Genomic DNA, 18,866 nt, shown 5'->3' with positions numbered 1-18,866 from the left:
ATATCATATTCTTTAAGAATTTTGGTCCAAGTCATCCCTCCATTTTGCACTGGCTCTAGGCTATTTAATACTCGCCATTATATTGTTCCTTCGAGATGTTCGAGCATATAAATATACATATGATAACATTCCCTAGATGCATGCCGTTGCTTAAAAAAGGATGAGACCGATAATGAAAAAGAATCATGAGAAAAAATGTGAGATTACAAACAAAGAAGAATCAAATTACAAAATCATAACATGGACTACATTGGTAGCCACCATGCCATTAAGTACTCTCATCATCATAAAACACATTGAATTGAGGACCATCTAAATACAATATACCACTTTCTTGCGCATGCCCATGTTAAGTATGGTTTAACGTTAAAGCAAGAGACCAATCGCAAACAACTATGACGAGCAAAAAATGAGACGCAATTGTATGGCCCCAACCATATATGGAACATCATGGGACAGGCTGCGACTCCAAGTAATGGTCAACATGAGCCACTACGATGACAACTACTTGGGTTGATAGACTCATGTCTTCATTTATGAATGACGCGATATAACTATTTTGAGAACTATTGTATAATGCAAAATGTCCGATCACAGTAGTTAATCATAATTTGGTTATGAGATAGGCTAAAGTTTTCGTGTCAAATATTTCTTTTCTGAATCATAATTAATCAGAGTTATTTACTCATGCCCGAATTGCATCATGCATTTTTAGAAGCGATATTTCTTATTAGTAATCACCATTAAATACTAGAGTCCAAAAGAAAGATGAAATTCTTGGGCTAGATACTAAGCACCAAAATATCAACCATAACATTAGAAATTTCATGATTGAATAGTAATTAACACCAATTAGTAATAGATGCCAATGGTTGACATTGCAAACATAGTGTTGGGGAGATTCTCCAAATGTTTTCCCTGCACCATACAACAGCACAAGTCTTAATCAAAAGTGAAAAAATTAATCAACAATAAAAATAGATATCCACTAAAAATACAAATCAATTCAAGAGATACAAAATCAAAATTTTTGAAATAACAATTTTTTCAATGGGATTCCAAACCGATACTGCCAAGTCTAGTCTTAGATAATAGAAAAACACTTCCACCAAAGATGTGCTTTAGTGGAGGAATACAATATAGATTGCAACAGTGGGTTGACTGTCGAGAAAAGCAAAAAACTAGTACCAAATAGAACAACCCATGGAGTTCATGATGTGCATAATACACTCAAGCACATGATAACGTTTGCATTCTACATGATGACATTTATAGTCATGTACATATGCCATGAGTGCATATGGTTCTTTCCATGGATCCCATGCTACACGTAAATTTTGCCAAAGCCCATCATTAGCTTTATGGCCAGTCACCTACATATGTCAGAGGCGTTCATATACAACAGGAAGAACATGTACACTAAATGTGCGAACATGTACACCCATGCTTCCATCTATGGACATCATGCATGCTATAATTTAATATAACCACGCTCATACCAGCCTTTAACATAATATATACACGCTTTATTTTAAGCATGCCATAAGTCTCCACATACATTGACATTGACAACATGAAATGAACAAAATATTCAGCAAAAGACAATGTATTCGTAGAATCTGAAATCAGTCGTCGGTGCCTCTGTGTGTTCACAAACATAATCAAAAATGTGTACATGAAATGCACAGCGTATTCAACAAGAACATATGTTCCATATAATCTGAAATTATGGCATATACATATGTCATAATCAACGTGAATATGCACATGTGCAAACACAACAAAATGAAGAAAAACATGTCTTTATGGCATCTGAAATCCGTCCTATCTGTATGAAGCAATCCGTCACAAACATCATCATGTACATAAAATGCACATCATATGCAGCAGCAACATAGTCTTCATGGAAGACGAAATCTGGCATATCCATGTATGATATATAATATACCAACAATAACATAAGAATGGACACAACATACCAAGCAATAACATGTGCTTCTAGCATCTGAGATCTCGAATTCTTACTCAAACCATGACAAAAAAAACAAGGACGAATGGCAACGTTTAAGAACAAGTACATAATGAATCCAAAAATGAGAGATTAAAAAATGAGGTGGAAATAAATGAAAGAAAGAAAAACCTGATTCCTATCACTTCTTCTCCTGCTCGAGGAAGAACGCTTCAGTAGGATGCCATCGACCAATTCCAGCAGAAGACTTGACAAAAGTCTGCCCAGGATGAGAATCATCTCCATAGATATCAGTAACACCGATCCAAAGGAGAAATTCTTTAGCCTTAACGCCTTGAAGCTTCCTCAGTTTGTTCTTCTCGATGTATCCACACACCTCAAGAGCATAAGAGACCTTAGTCTTGATGAGTTTAAAGAAATGTTCGGTGGCTCTCTTCTGCTTGACCCAGAAGAAACCCGTTTGAGCGACATAGCCAACCTCTTCGATGTCCTGCAGGGGGAGGAGACCATCAGGGAGGCCTTGGTCGCGAAGCATGGCAATGGCTCTAGGCAAAGAGGCTTCATGGCCGAGGACTATTTCGGCACCTTCTTTCTTCTCGTTCACCAGGGCAGTGGCCATATCCTTTCTGATTTCTCCTTCTTCTTCTTCTTCTTCTTCTTCTTCTTCTTCTTCTTCTTCTTCTGCTCTGGGAAAGGGCACAGCAAAATGCAGAGAAAGACAGAGAGAGAGGGAGGAAGACTTTGGTCTGCTTTTCAGTCTTTGGGTTCTCTTCATATATGTACATTACATTACATAGTTATTTATATGTACATGATTGTAAGGGTGTGTTCACACACACACACACACACACACACACACACATAAAATGCACATGGAATTGATTGATTCATTGATTGATTGATTGATTCATGATGATTGGGGACCAGCATAGATCTCTCCTTCATTCTGATAGCACAAATCACTCTACCTGTCTCACACCTCTTCTCATATGTGGGTGTGGATGTACATCTCCATGTAGTTGTTGTTGTAGATGTAGATGTAGATGTAGATGTAGATCTCAAATTTCAATGTCGATGTGTGTATGTGTATGTGTATGTGTATGTGTATGTGTATGTGTATGTGTATGTGTATGTGTATGACATATGTGTATGTGTATGTGTATGTGTATGTGTATGTGTGTGTATGTATGTGTGTGTATGTGTGTGTATGTGTATGTGTGTGTGTATGTGTATGTGTATGCATATGCGTGTGTGTATGTGTATGTGTATGGGTATGCGTATGGGTATGGGTATGGGTATGGGTATGGGTATGTCCTTGTACCATATTTGTATGTGTATGTCCATGTACCATATGTGCATGTGTGTATGTGTACGTGTACGTGTACCATATGTGCATGTGTGTATGTGTATGTGTGCGTGTACGTGTACCATATGTGCATGTGTATGTGTACATGTACAATGTGTACATGTACGTGTACGTGTACCATATGTGTATGTGTATGTCCATGTACAATATGTGCATGTGTATGTGTGTATGTGTATGTGTATGTGTATGTGTATGTCCATGTACCATATGTGCATGTGTATGTGTGTATGTGTATGTGTATGTGTACATGTACCATATGTGTATGTGTATGTATATGAGTACGTGTATCATATGTGTGTGTGTGTGTGTTCGTGTATGTGGTCCAGACTCCACACTCAAACTCGCACAATAGGGCATCTCCCTTGCACAAGTGGACCTTTTCTTGGGCTAGAACTTGATTTCACTCCCTTGGATTGTCACCATGACCCAAACACTTATCACCCACCCTTTAAACTTCACCCTTACCGACGAAACATTGGTTGAATGTATTATGTACCTATGGTCAGAGTTGCTGCTAGCCAAAGCCCCAAAGAAAGAAAGATATATTAACATCTTCTAAGACCAAAGCAAACATAAGACATTGTCATAGTAGCAGTATTAATCATACGTTTCACCCTTTGGTTGTTTCTTCATTTTGGCAACATATCTAGAACTAGGACCATTACAATTTGTTGGTGGCATTTATCCATCCCTAATTTTTACTTGGCAAATGGGTTCTATATGTGCCTTGGCTATGGAAGATTGTGTATTTGTAAATTATCCTTCCTACCCTAATTTTAATGTAATTGTTTTCCAAAAAAAGCATTTAATGTGCACGTACAATGTTTGGTGCACATTGAATTAGGTTACTAATAAAGTCAAATTGGAAAGAAACTCAAGGATACCTTTTATAAACTTTCAGCATTTGGGCAATGCATAATACTTCAACATCTAAGTGATTGGCAAAATTTAACCATTGAATATATATCATGGGAATTAGTAAGGGTTCTCGAGAAATATGATTCAGTTTTGACACTTTGTCGTCGAATGACATTTGTCTGCCCCCCATAAATCCCCAATTATTCGTCCACCTTTTAACTATTGAGTGTTTCATCGACGTTGTCAAGTCATCTAAATTTGATTGAATTGAATACCACACTTGTACACTCCAGTGCACTTTTCTTTTGTGAAGCATATACGATGTACAATGTCCTTATTGTTCATGAAAATTATCCATCTATCACAAAGTAAACTACCTAGGAGAATAGCATCATCTTTATCAACATGCAATGATGGCGTGAGGAGGTTGGAATTTTACTTTCAAGATCATTTGGAAACTATTCTTATCTTTACACAATAACAATATTACTTTGAAGTTTTCAGTGTGAAGTGAAATACATGAAAAGAACAATAATAGCCAATGCACATATTCTTATAGTCGTGCCTCTCTACTTGCTTTGGTGGCCTTCATTCCTAGTTTTTTTATCTAGCTTGCTAATCCTCCTATCATATCCCACTACATTGAGCCATATAATAACCATAATCTAGGTTTTCTACCAAACTATACCTTTTTCACCATTATACATCATGCACTTGCTTAGGTGATTCAACTCCTTGTGTATACATGATCTAGAACACAATACAAAAAGCACATGTCCAATTTCGATCAAAAGATGTTGCTAATGATATACCACACACTATTACCCCATCAAATCTCTATTCTAATGGACTGATTGAGCTAATTGAGCGAACCAAAAATAAATTACGTCTACGAAATCAAGGACCGATGGCTAAGGCGAAGTCCTATTATTGGTCAGTTAATGCTGAAGACCCATAAGATACAACACATGAGACAGGTTTTCAACATATTATAATACAATTGCATTGTAGTCCTCTGAATGGTCTCATATTTTCCTTATATATGTGTATGGATTTTGATGTTTTTTCTGAGACTTACAAAAAACACCATGCTCGACAATGCCATCGATCAGAACTTAACTCCTCTCACCACATTAATATTTCATAATGATAGAAGTGCACTCAGAACATGTCCATGTTATCTTTGGTAACTTTCCCTTCTATTGATACTAACAATCATAGTAATCAGACTTGAGACTACAACATATACATAGCAAAAGACATCACTATAAAGCCATCCGTAATGATAGTTATTGAAACTGCCCCACTTTCAAAGTCCAACTTAGAAAAGTAAGAGAACAAATTGTCTCAGTTAATACTCTTCCTCAGCTTCCTCCAGCCATTTCATAAATGTTGGTCTATATCAAATTAAAAGTCCAGAACAATAGAATGTTTAACTATATTTCAGGAGGTCAGAAATTGAATGATATAAGATAGGAACACAAACAAAGAACCAATTTATTGAAGGATCAGTTCTCACCTTCCTTCCACATTGGACCCTTTCTTGGGCCTCGCAGAGCACAGTGTCAGCTAGGATAATTTCCCGAAACAACTTCATAAGCTTTGCATCTTCATAGCAGTATGTCTGGATGGTATACATCAGTTTCAACTCGAGCTATCCAGTTTCCAAGTTTTCACCTACAAAGGCTCGCTTCCATGTGAGTTCAATGAATTATAGGGGTTTTTTTGTTACATATTATTTACATATAGAAGGGAACCTATTATAAGGGAATGAATACACCCACGTGGAAGGAGAAAAGGGTACACTTTATTCATTCATAAAATCATTGATGAGTGATCTTCTAGAATGCACACGATATTGGGGGATTACAAATACTCTGGAATTTCATATTCTATTTCTTTTGTACTGCTTCACTTTGATTTAGCATTCATTCTTGAGCCATGGCTATCTACACCGAAGAAAAAATGAAGAAAAAAAAAAATCACACCAATTTATCTACGAGAGCAAGAAGCCGCCCTGACAATATCCCTCATGAAAATTTAGTGTAATTCATATATATTTGGTAATGAAATTCCTGTTAAGTTTGTATTACAAAACAAAAAAGAACCAAATTTGAAGATTCACAGGAGTACAGTTCCAAGCTGAACTGCATGCATGTACATTTACGTACATACATATATCCACATTTCACATATTATAACCTGAATTTGCAACTGTAAACATACATATAAGACTTTGGAAGTCAAATCTAGTTTTTTTAAGCCTATCTTTCGGACTCTTGCAGTACATCCCAAATTTTGCAGCAACTCAACAGTCATACAAAATCATCTTCAAAAGGTCCGAATTATAAGAGTATATGCACGATATTGTACGTCTGATATGCAAAAACTCAATTGTCTTACAAACTACCAAAGGTCAAGATTTATAAGAACGTATGCATGATTTTGTGCTGTCTTATGTCCAAACCAACAAGACTAGGAATTAATAGAACTCTCTTTCCATTCATCTCTCCCAAGTACAAGTTATATGTTTGTTAAGGTACAAGCTGGGGATTGGAAAAGTATGATATTCTGAATAAAGATACAACTTAGTTAATTGTACATTAAAATAATAATAATAATAATGTCGGCAAAAGAAACACATAAGATCATTGTGGATTCCAAGATGTTACCTCAAAGAAGGTTTTACCATATCTTGAGAAGTCAAGGTCGGAAGCCTCAATATCTATGGCAATAAGTTTCTGGTAGTAATCACAGGAGTACAATAGTAATGAATCACTGTGATCTATAGAATCATCCCTAAAAACTTGTGACATTCCAAGAGATATACCAGGTCGCCCTCATGCTGAAGATAGACTTCGACAATGGCAACTGCAAAACTCGACAGGTTTGAAGGAGTTGCTATATTTCATTTGTGGGTCTTGATCTGTGTGCCACTGTAGTAAAATAGGGCACATATAATTAAGTTATTCGCTCATACACAAAAAAACATATGTATTTAGCACCAAATCTGTTATTTAATCTTTCATGAATAGGAGAGTTGGAGTAAACATTGATATAGAGAAAAAATTTGTTTCTTCCACTATCTATACATTGATATATGACAATCTATTCACTCACTCATACCTGTTGACAAAGTTGATTGGAGTGTTTCCAGAGGTATACTACCCAAGTAGATCCAACGCCTAAGGAATCAGCTGCAGCATCATTTTCATTTCGAGTGTAGTGTATATGCAAATGCTCGTTTCGCAAAGTCTACATTTCCCCAATTTCTGCAAGCACTTAGCACTGTTCGCCATGCCACAATATCAGGAATGTTCTTTATTCTTGCTATTGCCTTATCTATATGGCCTCCACGAACTAGAAGATCAACCATACATCCATGATGCTGGAGGCTAGGAGAAATACCATGGTCTTTGCTCATTGCCTCATAATACATTTGACCTTTACCAAATAGACCTGCTCTACTGCAAGTATTAAGAAGAACGATAAAGGTCACTGGATCTGGCTGTATTCCTTCTCTCGTCATCCTATCAAAGTTAGAGAAAACACAGATACTCTGTCCAAGGTGAGCATACCCCTCCATGATTGCAGTCCAAGAGACTACATCTCGCACAGGCAGTTTGTCAAAAACTTGATGTGCTTTTACCAGGGAACCACATCTCGCATACATATCAACCAAGGTGCTGCCAACTAGTATATCTCTCTCTATGAGACCCTGTCTCTCAATCTCAACATGTATTTCTATCCCTTTGCTTGTAGCACCTAAGCTTGAGCATGCCTTTAAGATACAAACAAAAGTGATGCCATCAGGGGAGACACCATCCAGCTGCATTCTTTCAAAACATTTGATAGCCTCTTCAGCTTGTCCAAGCTCAGCATAACCTGAAATTAATGCATTCCATGAAACTAAGTTCCTATCATGAAGCCCATCAAACACTTCTTGTGCTCTTGTTAATGAGCCACACTTCACATACATATCAACCAGCGTGTTGCCGACAATGATATTTATGTCTAGCAATCCTCGACTTTCAATCTTTGCATGAATTTCTTCACCTTTAACCATGTCTCGAATATGACCACAAGCTTTCAAGACACAAAGGAATGTGACAACATCAGGGCACACACCTTCCATATACATCAGTTCAAATGCATTGATTGCTTCTTCACCTTGGCCATGCTCAGTGTATCCTGCAATTATTGATGTCCAAGAGACCACATCTCGAATAGAAATCCTATCAAATACCTTTTGTGCTTTCGTAAGTAACCCACATTTAGCATACATATCCAACAACGCATTGCAAAGGAGGAGATTTGTTTCAAGAAGTCCATTTTTCTCAATCTCATTGTGTATTTCTTGACCTTTATTGCTATCTCCTATGCTGCTACAAGCTTTCAAGATGCAAACATACGTAATAGCATTACAAGGAGCACCATCACCTACCATTTTCTGAAAACACTTCAATGCTTCTTCCCCAGCTCCATGTTCAACATACCCTGCAATCAGAGAAGTCCAAGAAACCACATCTCTAGTTGGAAGCTTATCAAACACTTCTTGTGCCATATCAAGTAAGCCACATTTAGCATACATATCAATCAAACTGTTGCCAATAATAAGGTTTTTTTCCAGAAGTCCTTGTCTTTCTATTTCAGCATGCATTTCTTTCCCCTTGACTATCTCACCTATGCTACCACAAGCTTTCAAAATGCAGATGAATGTTACAGCATCGGGAGAAATGGCCTCCAATTGCATCTTTTCAAGACGATTCAACGCTTCACTTCCTTGCTCATGTTCGACATATCCTCGTAGTAATGCATTCCAACACACCACATTCCGAACCAGAAGTTTGTCGAACACTTTTTGGGCTTTATCAAGTTTACCACATTTGGCATACATATCAATCAATGAGCTACCAATGAATACATCTCTATCTATCAACCCTGTTCTTTCAATCTTAGCATGCACTTCAGAGCCTGTCCTCAGATCTTTCGTTTTTGCACAAGCTTTTAGCAAAGCGACAAACGTATGCTTGCACGGACATACGGAAACATCCTTTTGCATTTCTGAATACATTGCGAGAGCTTTTAAAGGCTTTCCTTGTCTTAGGTAGCCACTGATAAGGAATTTCCATGAAACTTCTTTCTGTGGAACTAATCCGCTGAAGGCACGAGCATCAGGCATGTTCTCGATAAGTATCTTGAGCTGATGTAGGCTGTCTTCAAACAACTGGGGTCAGAAGGATTATGCAGCCACCATTATTTCTCGGTAGATCAAAGCGTGGAGCATCTGCGAGTGTGTCTGTAAAAGAGCAAGCAGTATATCCATCTTCCTGCAGCAGAGACATAGATGCGCACGTACGTACGGACAATACACATGGCAGACATACAGACAGACAGAGATACACATACATACGTATGTATACATAGTACATACATATGTACATATACATACATACATAGACATTCATACATGCTGCATACATACTGATACAACACAATACATACATACATATATGCATACATGCATGCATGCCACATATATACATACATACATACATACATACATACATACATATTCCAATTGTGTTGCAACCCCCACTCAATACCCTAAAAGTTGGAACATGATTTCCTTCTTGTCATCATGAGAACCATTCTGTACATTTTTTGACGAAATGTCTATTGGATGGGCATCACAAGACACGACAGAACTTGCCGAATTCCCGACAAATCTTTCCGAATAGGCATGAGCAACATGGTATGTGTTGCCTTGTTGAATCTCTTTCCGAATCATGTTTTTACAAATACGAAATTTCTTGTGGTCTTCAAAAGTTGATCATCATGCTTAGTCCAAAGTTAAATGGGATGCAATTGCATTACCTTTATCCAAAGGAGGACTATGCATTGTTGATCCAAACCTTAGAATTGTTGGTAAAGATGATTATTACAGGATTTCCTCTTAGTCATGGGGTATGGAAATTACTTTTGACCAATGGATGTAAGATGGATTTTTGGGAAAATGATCTAAATAGCATCATCTCATATGTGGGAGCACGTAATTATTAGAACTATTCTTTCCGCATGGAATCAAGTCTTACCTAGATTGCTCCACGATGCACCTACTAGATATGAAGAGTATTTAAGACAATGGCTAATTTGGAATCCGCATTTTATAACATCAGATGGTTTAATGTAGGTTCTAGACATTGGTTGGCGTGGGAGGAAATGGTAGAAGGTCCTCGTAACTCAATTAGGACTTGGCAGATTTTTCTATCTCGGCCTTGGCATGAACAAAAAGCATGTACTAGCCGTGATTCATGGAGGGCAAATAATGCATTGGCAAATTCAAGAACCTATGGATAGAACCACCATACTAGCTCTTGCCTCATACGGATAGGTAGTTTCTCGAAATTGGAAGTATTCCTAGTTGTAAAGAGTTACTTCTAGGATGGAACTTTTCGCTCTTTTGTCATGGATAATGCAAGTCAATTGTCTCCTTTGATAGAAATGATATTCTATCTTTGCTCTATAGAACAAAAAATAAGAGTAATAGAATATGTTGATCGGAAAAAATATATTGACCTCATGATAAAGGAAGTAAAGTCACACCAAAAGATGTGAGTGGTGAGCAACCTTTGTTTATGATGCCATGGGACCCAAGTGACTATTCATGGATAGATAAAAATCCATTTATTGGTAAAAAATTTAATTTTTTCTAATATTCTATGCAATTAGGCACACACATATTGTCTAGTTCATGGGATGTTTCACCAACGAGATTTCAATGCTAGAGTCAACATGGTCTTATGCCAAAGTTTCTTTTTAAGTTTTGGGGAAAGTTATAGGAAAGGAAACACTCATGTCAAATACATCATTTGTAGTGATTGCTTGTGCATCAAGTCTTGGCAATTGATACGTGATTGGATAAAATGAGTGTATCCTCTAATTGTGGTTGGTGTTATTCAAAGGAAGAATCACAAAAGCATTGTTGATGGGACTAACTTTTGAGTCTCAACTGATGCGGAAATATCTTCTCTAAATCTTTGCCAACTACATTCCACATTCAATATTTACATGGGGAATGGTGGTTTGGACATCACTTGTCTACTTTTGTTCTATTATGATGATCAATCTCTTGACCATGCTTTCAACACTTGTTATGGAACAATTCGGGTAGTTCGTTTAGTGACCATGGAGTTTTTAGGAAGAAGGATGGAGATCCAACCATTATTGGAATTATTGAGTAGTACCACCATATGGTATATTTGGAAGGCTTGATGATCCCCCATTTTCATCAAGGCAGGGTATCACCATTTGAAGCAATGGGTGATATTTGGGTTAACATGGTACATAGTTTAAAAGGACAATAGAATGGTTTTATTGTGGTTTCATATGCTATAATTGCCGTGTACCTCCAAACTATTATTCCCTAGGATGATACTCCACTTCTATCTTTAAAATGTAATAGTCCTTTTTGGCATTTTCAACCAACAAGATCGTTGTCCATCCGTCAATCAATTGAGAATTACACCTCTTATTTATACCAATGAATGGATTTTATTTTTTATTTGATTTTAAACATGATATTTAATGAATGAAACCTATAGTACCTTCCAATTGAACAATACAAAACCTTGAATCAATGTGATACTACCATCTTATTGGCATCGAGGTGAAGTAGAAGTTTATGCATTGGAAGTTTCAATTATAGTCATTCTTATGCCATTCAAAGTGGTGCAATGGTCCATGCTTCTATGTTATTTTACCATTGTTTCATCGAACTAAGAGGGCGTTATAATAAAAAATCCAACCTCTTTGGTTCATGTTGTGGTGGAAGACGGAAAATATGGGAATTCCATCATTGTCATGGCACAATTGTTTCCTGTGTGTTACGACCTTTGTTTGTTTCGTCATTTGTGCTACATGTCTAGAACTAGGGCTACTTTGTTACTCACATGGGGTGCATTACAATAGTCCAAGATTAACAGGTGCATCTCCTCTACTTTCCTAAATTTCTAATGTAGATCTTATTATTGAGATCCTTGACTCGTTGGTCATTGATGACCTTTATTTTGGAAGGTTGTAAAGTAAATGATAATTCTTACCCAAATTTTCATGTAAGTGTTTTGTGCTACATGTCTAGAACCAAGGCTACTTTGTTACTCGCATGGGGTGCATTATAATAGTCCCAAGGTTAACAGGTGCATCTCCTCTACTTTCCTAAATTTCTAATGTAGATCTTATTATTGAGATCCGTGACCCATTGGTCATAGATGACCTTGATTTTGGAAGGTTGTAAAGTAAATGATAATTCTTACCCAATTTTTCATTTACGTGTTTCCAAAAAATAGCATTTGATGTGCACATACAATTTTTGGTGCAACTTTAAATAGGTTGTTAATAAAGTCAATGTGGAAAGAAAATCAAGAATAACTTTTTCAAACTTATAAACAATTGGACAATTATGATACTTTGACATCTTAATGATTAACAACATTTATCCATCAGATATATATCATGGACTTTACTAATGATTCTCTAGAAATATGCTTTAGTTTTGACACTTTGTCGTCGAATGGCATTTGCCTGTCCACCATAAATCCCCAATTATCTCCACCTTTTAACCGTGGAGTGCTTGATCCAGGTTGTCAAGTCACCTCAATTTGATTGAATTGAAATATCATAAGGACATATATAACCACACTTTTATACTCCAATGCTTTTTTTTGCAAAGCATATAAGATGTACATTTTCCTTATTGCCCATGAAAATTAGTCATTATCTGCCAAAAAGTAAACTACCTTGAAGAATAGCATCATCTTTATCAACATGCAATGATGGTGTGAGGAGGTTGGAATTTTACTTTCAAGATCATTTGTAAAACTATTCTTATCTTTATTTACTTCAATTTGAAGTGAAATGTACGAGACAAACACTACTAACCAATACACATACATCTAAACCTTTGTGCCGCCCCCCATTGGATTCTATCTCATACTCTCAAAGTTGTGCTCTCTATTTGCTTTGGTGGCCTTCGTTCCTAGTTTTTGTGTCTCGATTGCTAATCCAATCATATCCCACTACATTGAGTCATATGATAACCATAATCTAAGTTTTCTACAAAATATTCCTTTTTCAACTTTATACATTACTAGCTTGTTGAGGTGATTCAACTTCATGAACCTTTTAAATAAAAAACATTGTTATATTTCCTACACCTTTGTTACCCACTACTATGAGTCACATAGTAACCATAATCAGGTTTTCTACTAAAATATCTCATTTCACCTTTATACATTACAAGTTTGCTAAGGTGATTCATCTTCATAAAGCTTATAAGTCCGAAACTTTGTTATATTCTACACCTTTCTTTCATTCTCAATTATGTTTCAATTAATTCCCTCGCCTATGTAGGAATTGTAATAATATGAAGCAAAAATTCAAGAAATCAAGTATTATTCTCAAGGTTCTTACAAAACAATGAAACTTGTCAAAAAACACGTGAATTAATGGAACTTTATCGCAGATCAAGAGTTGCTAATATAAACTACTCATTCACAAGTGCCCATTTGAATATTGATAATTGTATGTAACTTAAACATTAATAAGAAATGAACCAAATTAAAATTGGCGTAGCTAGTAACATTAGGATTTCTAGGATGAGTTGTCAAGAGGATAAGCTTTCATTGGAACAAGAAATAATCAATCTAAAAAAGAAGACAATGCCTCACATCTCCATATAATGGATTTGTTTACTGAAAGCACAAAAACGTTTGCACAAAAAGAAATATCTCATGCAATAGAATCTCTTGAAACAAAACATAGAACATTGCTACTTTGTAACTTTCAAAATAGCCAAAGCTCATATGAATCACAGCAATAGTAAAATACCAACTTCCTCTGATTATGTTGACATCAATCCATCCTTGTTGTGCATACACATTGTAGAATGCAATAACCACATCCCGGTTCAGATTATAGATGTTGCTAATGATATCCAGCTCACGTTAGTATTCTATCAAATCTCTCTTTTAATGGCCTATTTGTGCTAACAGAGAGAACTAAACAAATTTAAAAATATTAAAACAAGAACCTGCTTGAACTGATGGCAAAGATGGAATTCTATTATTGGTCAGTTTGCTGAAGATCCACATCATACAACACATGAGACAGGTTTTCAACATATTATGAAACAATTGCATTGTAGTTCTCAGGATGGTCTCAGATTTTCCTGATAATGTGTACAGATTTTAAAGTTTTCTCCCGGATTTATCAAAAAACACCATGCACAACAATCTGGAACAATTTGGTGCCATCGTTCAGAACTTACAACTCTTGCCACATTAATATTTTATAACAATAGAATTGCATGCAAACATATCCATATTATCTTTGTTGACTTCCCTTTCAGAAGCATTGATATCAACAATCACAGTAATGAGACTTGAGACTACAACATATATATAGCAAAGCACAACACTATAAAGCCATTCATAATAATAGTTATTGAAACTCCCCCACTTGAGAAGTCCAACTTAGAAAAGTAAGAGAACAAATTGTCTTGGTTAATCCTCCTCCTCAGCTTCCTCCAGCCATTTCACAAATGGCTCCAGAGCCTTCACGAATGTTTGTCTATATCAAATTGAAAGCCCCAAATCATACGATTAGTATTAACTAAATTTCAGGTGGCAAGAAGTTGAAGGATATAAAATTAAAAACACAAAAAAGAAACTAGTTTATTGAAGGATCGGCTCTGACCTTCCTTTCACATTGGAACCTTTCTTGAACCACACTAGTACAGTGTCTTCTGCAAGCACATCTTGATCATATAAAGCTCGGATAATTTCTGGAAACAACTTCATAAGCTTTGCATCTTCATAACAGTATGTCTGGATGGTATACATCAGTTCCAACTCGAGCTTTCCAGTTGAAGTAAAAGCACCAAGTAAGGGTCCCCAAGTTTTCACCTACAAAGGCCCGCTGCCATGTGAGCTCAACAAATTATAGGGTTTTTTATGCCCTTCCTTACATATTATTTACATAGAGAAGATAACCTATTATAACGGAATATACACATGGAAGGCGAAAAGGGTACACTTTAATCATTGATAAAATCATAGATAAGTGGTCTTTTAGAATGCACACAATATTGGGGGATTACAAATACTCTGGAATTTCATATTCTATTTTTTCCGTACTGATTCACTTTAACTTAGCATTCATTCTTGAGTCATGGCAATATACAATAATACAAGGAAGAAAAAACGAGACAAAAAAATATCAGAGCAAATTACCCACAACAAAAAGAAGCCCTGAAAATATCACTCACGAAAATTGAGTGTAAATCATAAATATTTGGGAATGTAATTCCTATTAAGTTTGTTTTAAAAAACAAAAAAGAGCCAAAATTGAAGATTCCACACACCTGTCGCAATGCCAAGTTGATATTCTGTTGTTGGTTCTTCCCCGACCATTGGATTGCGTCCATTAGAGCTGCCCACACCATCCGTACCACATCCACATCCGGTAAACTAGAGTCCTTGCATCGCAGCTTTATAGAATCAATAACCTCATTCATAGCCACATCTTCTGCAATCTGATCGGTCAAGCTAGTCTTCAGTTCTTTTAGCTTTACATCAAAAACCTTCTTTCTATTGTACTCTACAAGCTGGCCTAACCCCACTTTGCTGCAAAGGAAGAAAAAGTTAATAACAAATGTTATCTGAAATATAGTTGCACTTCTGAAAAAGAATCCAAATGTCTCGTGTGCATTCCTCCTTTCTCTTACTTATCCCCATATTCTACAAATGTAAAGGAACAATGTCCAAGAGCAGACCTGAAATGATCCGCAAATCCTTCAATAGATCTCTTTTGCATAGGAAAAAACTCCAATAAGCGATCCTCAATTTTTGCCCGTTTCAAAAGTCCAACTAGATCATCAAAACTGTTCTCTACGAGGTATTCCTTGAAGCAATCTGTTATGAAACCAAGAACAGTACCTTTGGCGACAAGACTATCTTTTAGTAAGGCAGAAAAGATTGTTTCTGGAGGAAGGCCCGAGAGCTTTTGGGAGAATGTAAGGGCAGTAAATATTGCTAGTTTCAAGCGATCATCTTCTCCATAGAGCTCTAATGATTGAAGCAGCCTTTGCATCACATTTTCAAGGCTCTTTATCATGAAAGGTCGCCGACGTATGATCTTCTGAATAAATAACACATGTGGGACAATCTTATCTCGTGAAGGCTCACAGTTCAAAATAGAGAATGGATGTCTTTCACCCTCCTCAGGTTTTGTAGTTCCAAGCTGAATGCGTCCACCAGTGTACACCACCTGCACACGTAATGGTTTCTTTAGATGATCCACAGAACTGCATGCATGCGCATCCATCCATCCATCCATCAATTACATACACACATACATATCCACATATCACACATTATTAGCTGAATTTGCAACTGTAAGCATATTCATGTAAGACTTTGGAAGTCACATTCAAAATTTCAGCCTCTTGCAGTACATCCATAATTTTACAGCAACTCAACAGTCATACAAAACCAACTTTGAAAGGTTTGAATTATAAGAGTATATACACGATTTGGTATGTCTTCTAGGCAAAATATCAGCAGTCATACAAACTACCAAAGATCAGAATTATAAGAACATATTCATTATTGTGCGTTGTCTTATGTCCAAACCAACACGACTAGGAATTAATAGAACTCTCTTTCCATTCTTCTCTCCCAAGTACAAGTTATATTTTTGTTAAGGTACAATCTGGGGATCAGAGAAGTACGATATACTGAATAAAGATACAACTTACTTAATCCTACACTAAAAAATAATAAGAATATTAATAATGTGGGCAAAGCAACACATAAGATCGTGGTGGCTTCCAAGATGTTACCTCAAAGAAGGTTTCGCCGTATCTTGAGAAGTCAAGGTCGGAAGCCTCAATATCTTTGGCAATAAGTTCCTGGTAGTAATCACAACATTTCAATACTAATTATTCATTATGACCTATATAATCAGCCCTAAAAATTTGTGCTATTCCTAGAGATATACCAGGTCTCCCTCATGCTCAAGATAGACTTGGACAATTGCATCTGCAAAACTCGAAGGGTCTAAAGGAGCTGCTATATTTCGTTTGCGGGTCTTGATCCGCGTGCCACTGTAGTAAAATAATGAATATGTAATTAAGTAATTAGGTCACACACAAAACATATTATCTATCCTTCATGAATCCAGGTGTGCATCTATACAATGTTTTCTTCCACTATCTTAATAAGTCCTCAGAAGCTTAATTGTTTCTGACACTGCAGTAAGCCCCAAACATGCCACTCTTATCTCATTCATCAATTCATTTGCTTGCTAAGTATCCAAACTTGTCCAGTAATCGTCACAATATTAGTTGACCATGTGTGTCAAAAAACGATGCACATAAAATATCATGCATAATATAACAGTATCAGATATTTGTGAACATAAATATACATGCAGCAAAATATCTACAGTTTTTATATATTGTTAAGATTGATATTTCATCTAGAAAATGCATCACGATTCACCATGTGAAGTAAATCTAACATGCATTTACGTTACCAAATTCAAAGATATGAAGTTGATTATGCAACCGTTGTATAAACACACTTTGTACATAATCTAATGTGAATTGTCTGAGTGAATCTACATTATCCAATGTACATAATCTAACGTGAATTGTCTGAGTGAATCTACATTATCCAATGTGAATTGCTTGCATGACACCAGAGAGAACAACATAGTTATGCATCAAAATGCTGTGACTTTAAGGCAAATTACCTTTATACCATGATTTTGATGCACATTTTGTGATACATCGATGTTATATGAGCATGTCAATATTTGATGGATTAAATAGACTAATATAAGAGATCATTTTCTTAAAGATGAATATTCGAATGCTTACCCAAGGGTTGGTCTCTCCTTAGTGCTGCAAAGTAAAGCAACAAATAGACTTATAAGTAAAAATGCAATGAGGAGCTTCAAAAGTACTCGATTCACTGAAGAAAGTGAAAAAGAAAAGAGCATGAATCATGGAGGGGGAAATGAAACAAAAAAAAACGAATGGCTCATGAGAACCCGATTAAGAGATGTCTTGCATAGCCACGATTAAAGAGAAGATTTGTTGTGGAAACAAAAAAAGATAGAAACATAAAAAAGCGAGAGAGAGACTAACAAAGATGGAGTCAGATATCAAAGGAAGAGGAGAGGATAATAACAAAAGCAATAACAAAGACTGGGAGAGGACAGATCCTAAAAAAAAAAGCAATGAAAGATGCCACAGAGAAGGGACAGAAAGAAGAGGAGATCATTTACCTCATAAACCAAGACTTGGAGATATGGTGTTCTGCGGCCTGTGTGTGTGTGGGGAGCTACGTCTCTGTAAAAAAGGAAAGGAAAGGAAAATCTGCGAGACGGAGAAGGAACAGGGGAGATCTTAGAGAACAGGGGAGAGGGGAGGGTCTTTAGAGAAAGAGAGAGAGAGAGAGAGAGAGAGAGAGACTAAAGTATGTGTGTGAAGAGACTTTGTAGTTATGTCTCATATCAAGGGGGTAGCACTAAGGTTGTGCCATCAAGTTTGGGCTCCTCATACATACACTACATTTGGCTTTGATTTTGGGGGACCACAACTTGGGC

The 18,866-nt window shown here is 36.4% G+C and overlaps 3 protein-coding genes across 7 annotated transcripts; all 3 read right to left on the bottom strand.

Annotated features, from left to right (window-relative positions):
* Positions 1 to 790: 790 nt before the first annotated feature.
* On the bottom strand, positions 791 to 2,688 carry LOC147854274 (uncharacterized). The gene is made up of 2 exons (XM_087331158.1): positions 2,141 to 2,688; positions 791 to 918 (listed from the first exon to the last, which is right to left on the bottom strand). Exon 1 carries the CDS (start codon positions 2,586 to 2,588, stop codon positions 2,151 to 2,153), a length of 438 nt encoding a protein of 145 aa, XP_087187284.1. The 5' UTR covers positions 2,589 to 2,688; the 3' UTR covers positions 791 to 918; positions 2,141 to 2,150.
* Positions 2,689 to 5,370: 2,682 nt separating this feature from the next.
* Positions 5,371 to 18,661, bottom strand: LOC147854272 (uncharacterized). 2 transcript variants are annotated; one of them, XM_087331157.1, is made up of 9 exons: positions 18,546 to 18,661; positions 18,136 to 18,159; positions 17,253 to 17,358; positions 17,095 to 17,163; positions 16,027 to 16,520; positions 15,616 to 15,877; positions 14,949 to 15,157; positions 14,791 to 14,822; positions 5,371 to 5,579 (listed from the first exon to the last, which is right to left on the bottom strand). In XM_087331157.1, exons 1-9 carry the CDS (start codon positions 18,548 to 18,550, stop codon positions 5,545 to 5,547), a joined length of 1,236 nt encoding a protein of 411 aa, XP_087187283.1. In that variant the 5' UTR covers positions 18,551 to 18,661; the 3' UTR covers positions 5,371 to 5,544. The 2 variants fall into 2 exon arrangements, with proteins under 2 accessions (XP_087187283.1, XP_087187282.1); XM_087331156.1 differs by lacking the exon at positions 5,371 to 5,579 and having other exon boundaries at positions 14,534 to 14,822.
* Positions 5,972 to 9,579, bottom strand: LOC147854273 (pentatricopeptide repeat-containing protein At1g15510, chloroplastic-like). 4 transcript variants are annotated; one of them, XM_087331154.1, is made up of 4 exons: positions 7,320 to 9,579; positions 7,024 to 7,129; positions 6,866 to 6,934; positions 5,972 to 6,142 (listed from the first exon to the last, which is right to left on the bottom strand). In XM_087331154.1, the coding sequence occupies exon 1, from the start codon at positions 9,373 to 9,375 to the stop codon at positions 7,405 to 7,407; it is 1,971 nt and encodes a 656-aa protein (XP_087187280.1). In that variant the 5' UTR covers positions 9,376 to 9,579; the 3' UTR covers positions 5,972 to 6,142; positions 6,866 to 6,934; positions 7,024 to 7,129; positions 7,320 to 7,404. The 4 variants fall into 4 exon arrangements, with proteins under 4 accessions (XP_087187280.1, XP_087187278.1, XP_087187279.1 ...); XM_087331152.1 differs by having other exon boundaries at positions 6,866 to 7,129; XM_087331153.1 differs by having other exon boundaries at positions 6,883 to 7,129.
* Positions 18,662 to 18,866: the final 205 nt, after the last annotated feature.

This window comes from Azolla caroliniana, unplaced genomic scaffold (assembly GCF_043228905.1).
Source record: "Azolla caroliniana isolate FFs.n. ecotype wild unplaced genomic scaffold, voAzoCaro1.0.p SCAF_15, whole genome shotgun sequence".
NCBI classification, from domain to species: Eukaryota; Viridiplantae; Streptophyta; class Polypodiopsida; order Salviniales; family Salviniaceae; genus Azolla; species Azolla caroliniana.
Note: the sequence above shows the minus strand (reverse complement) of the source record. Positions and strands in the feature narration are given on the sequence as shown.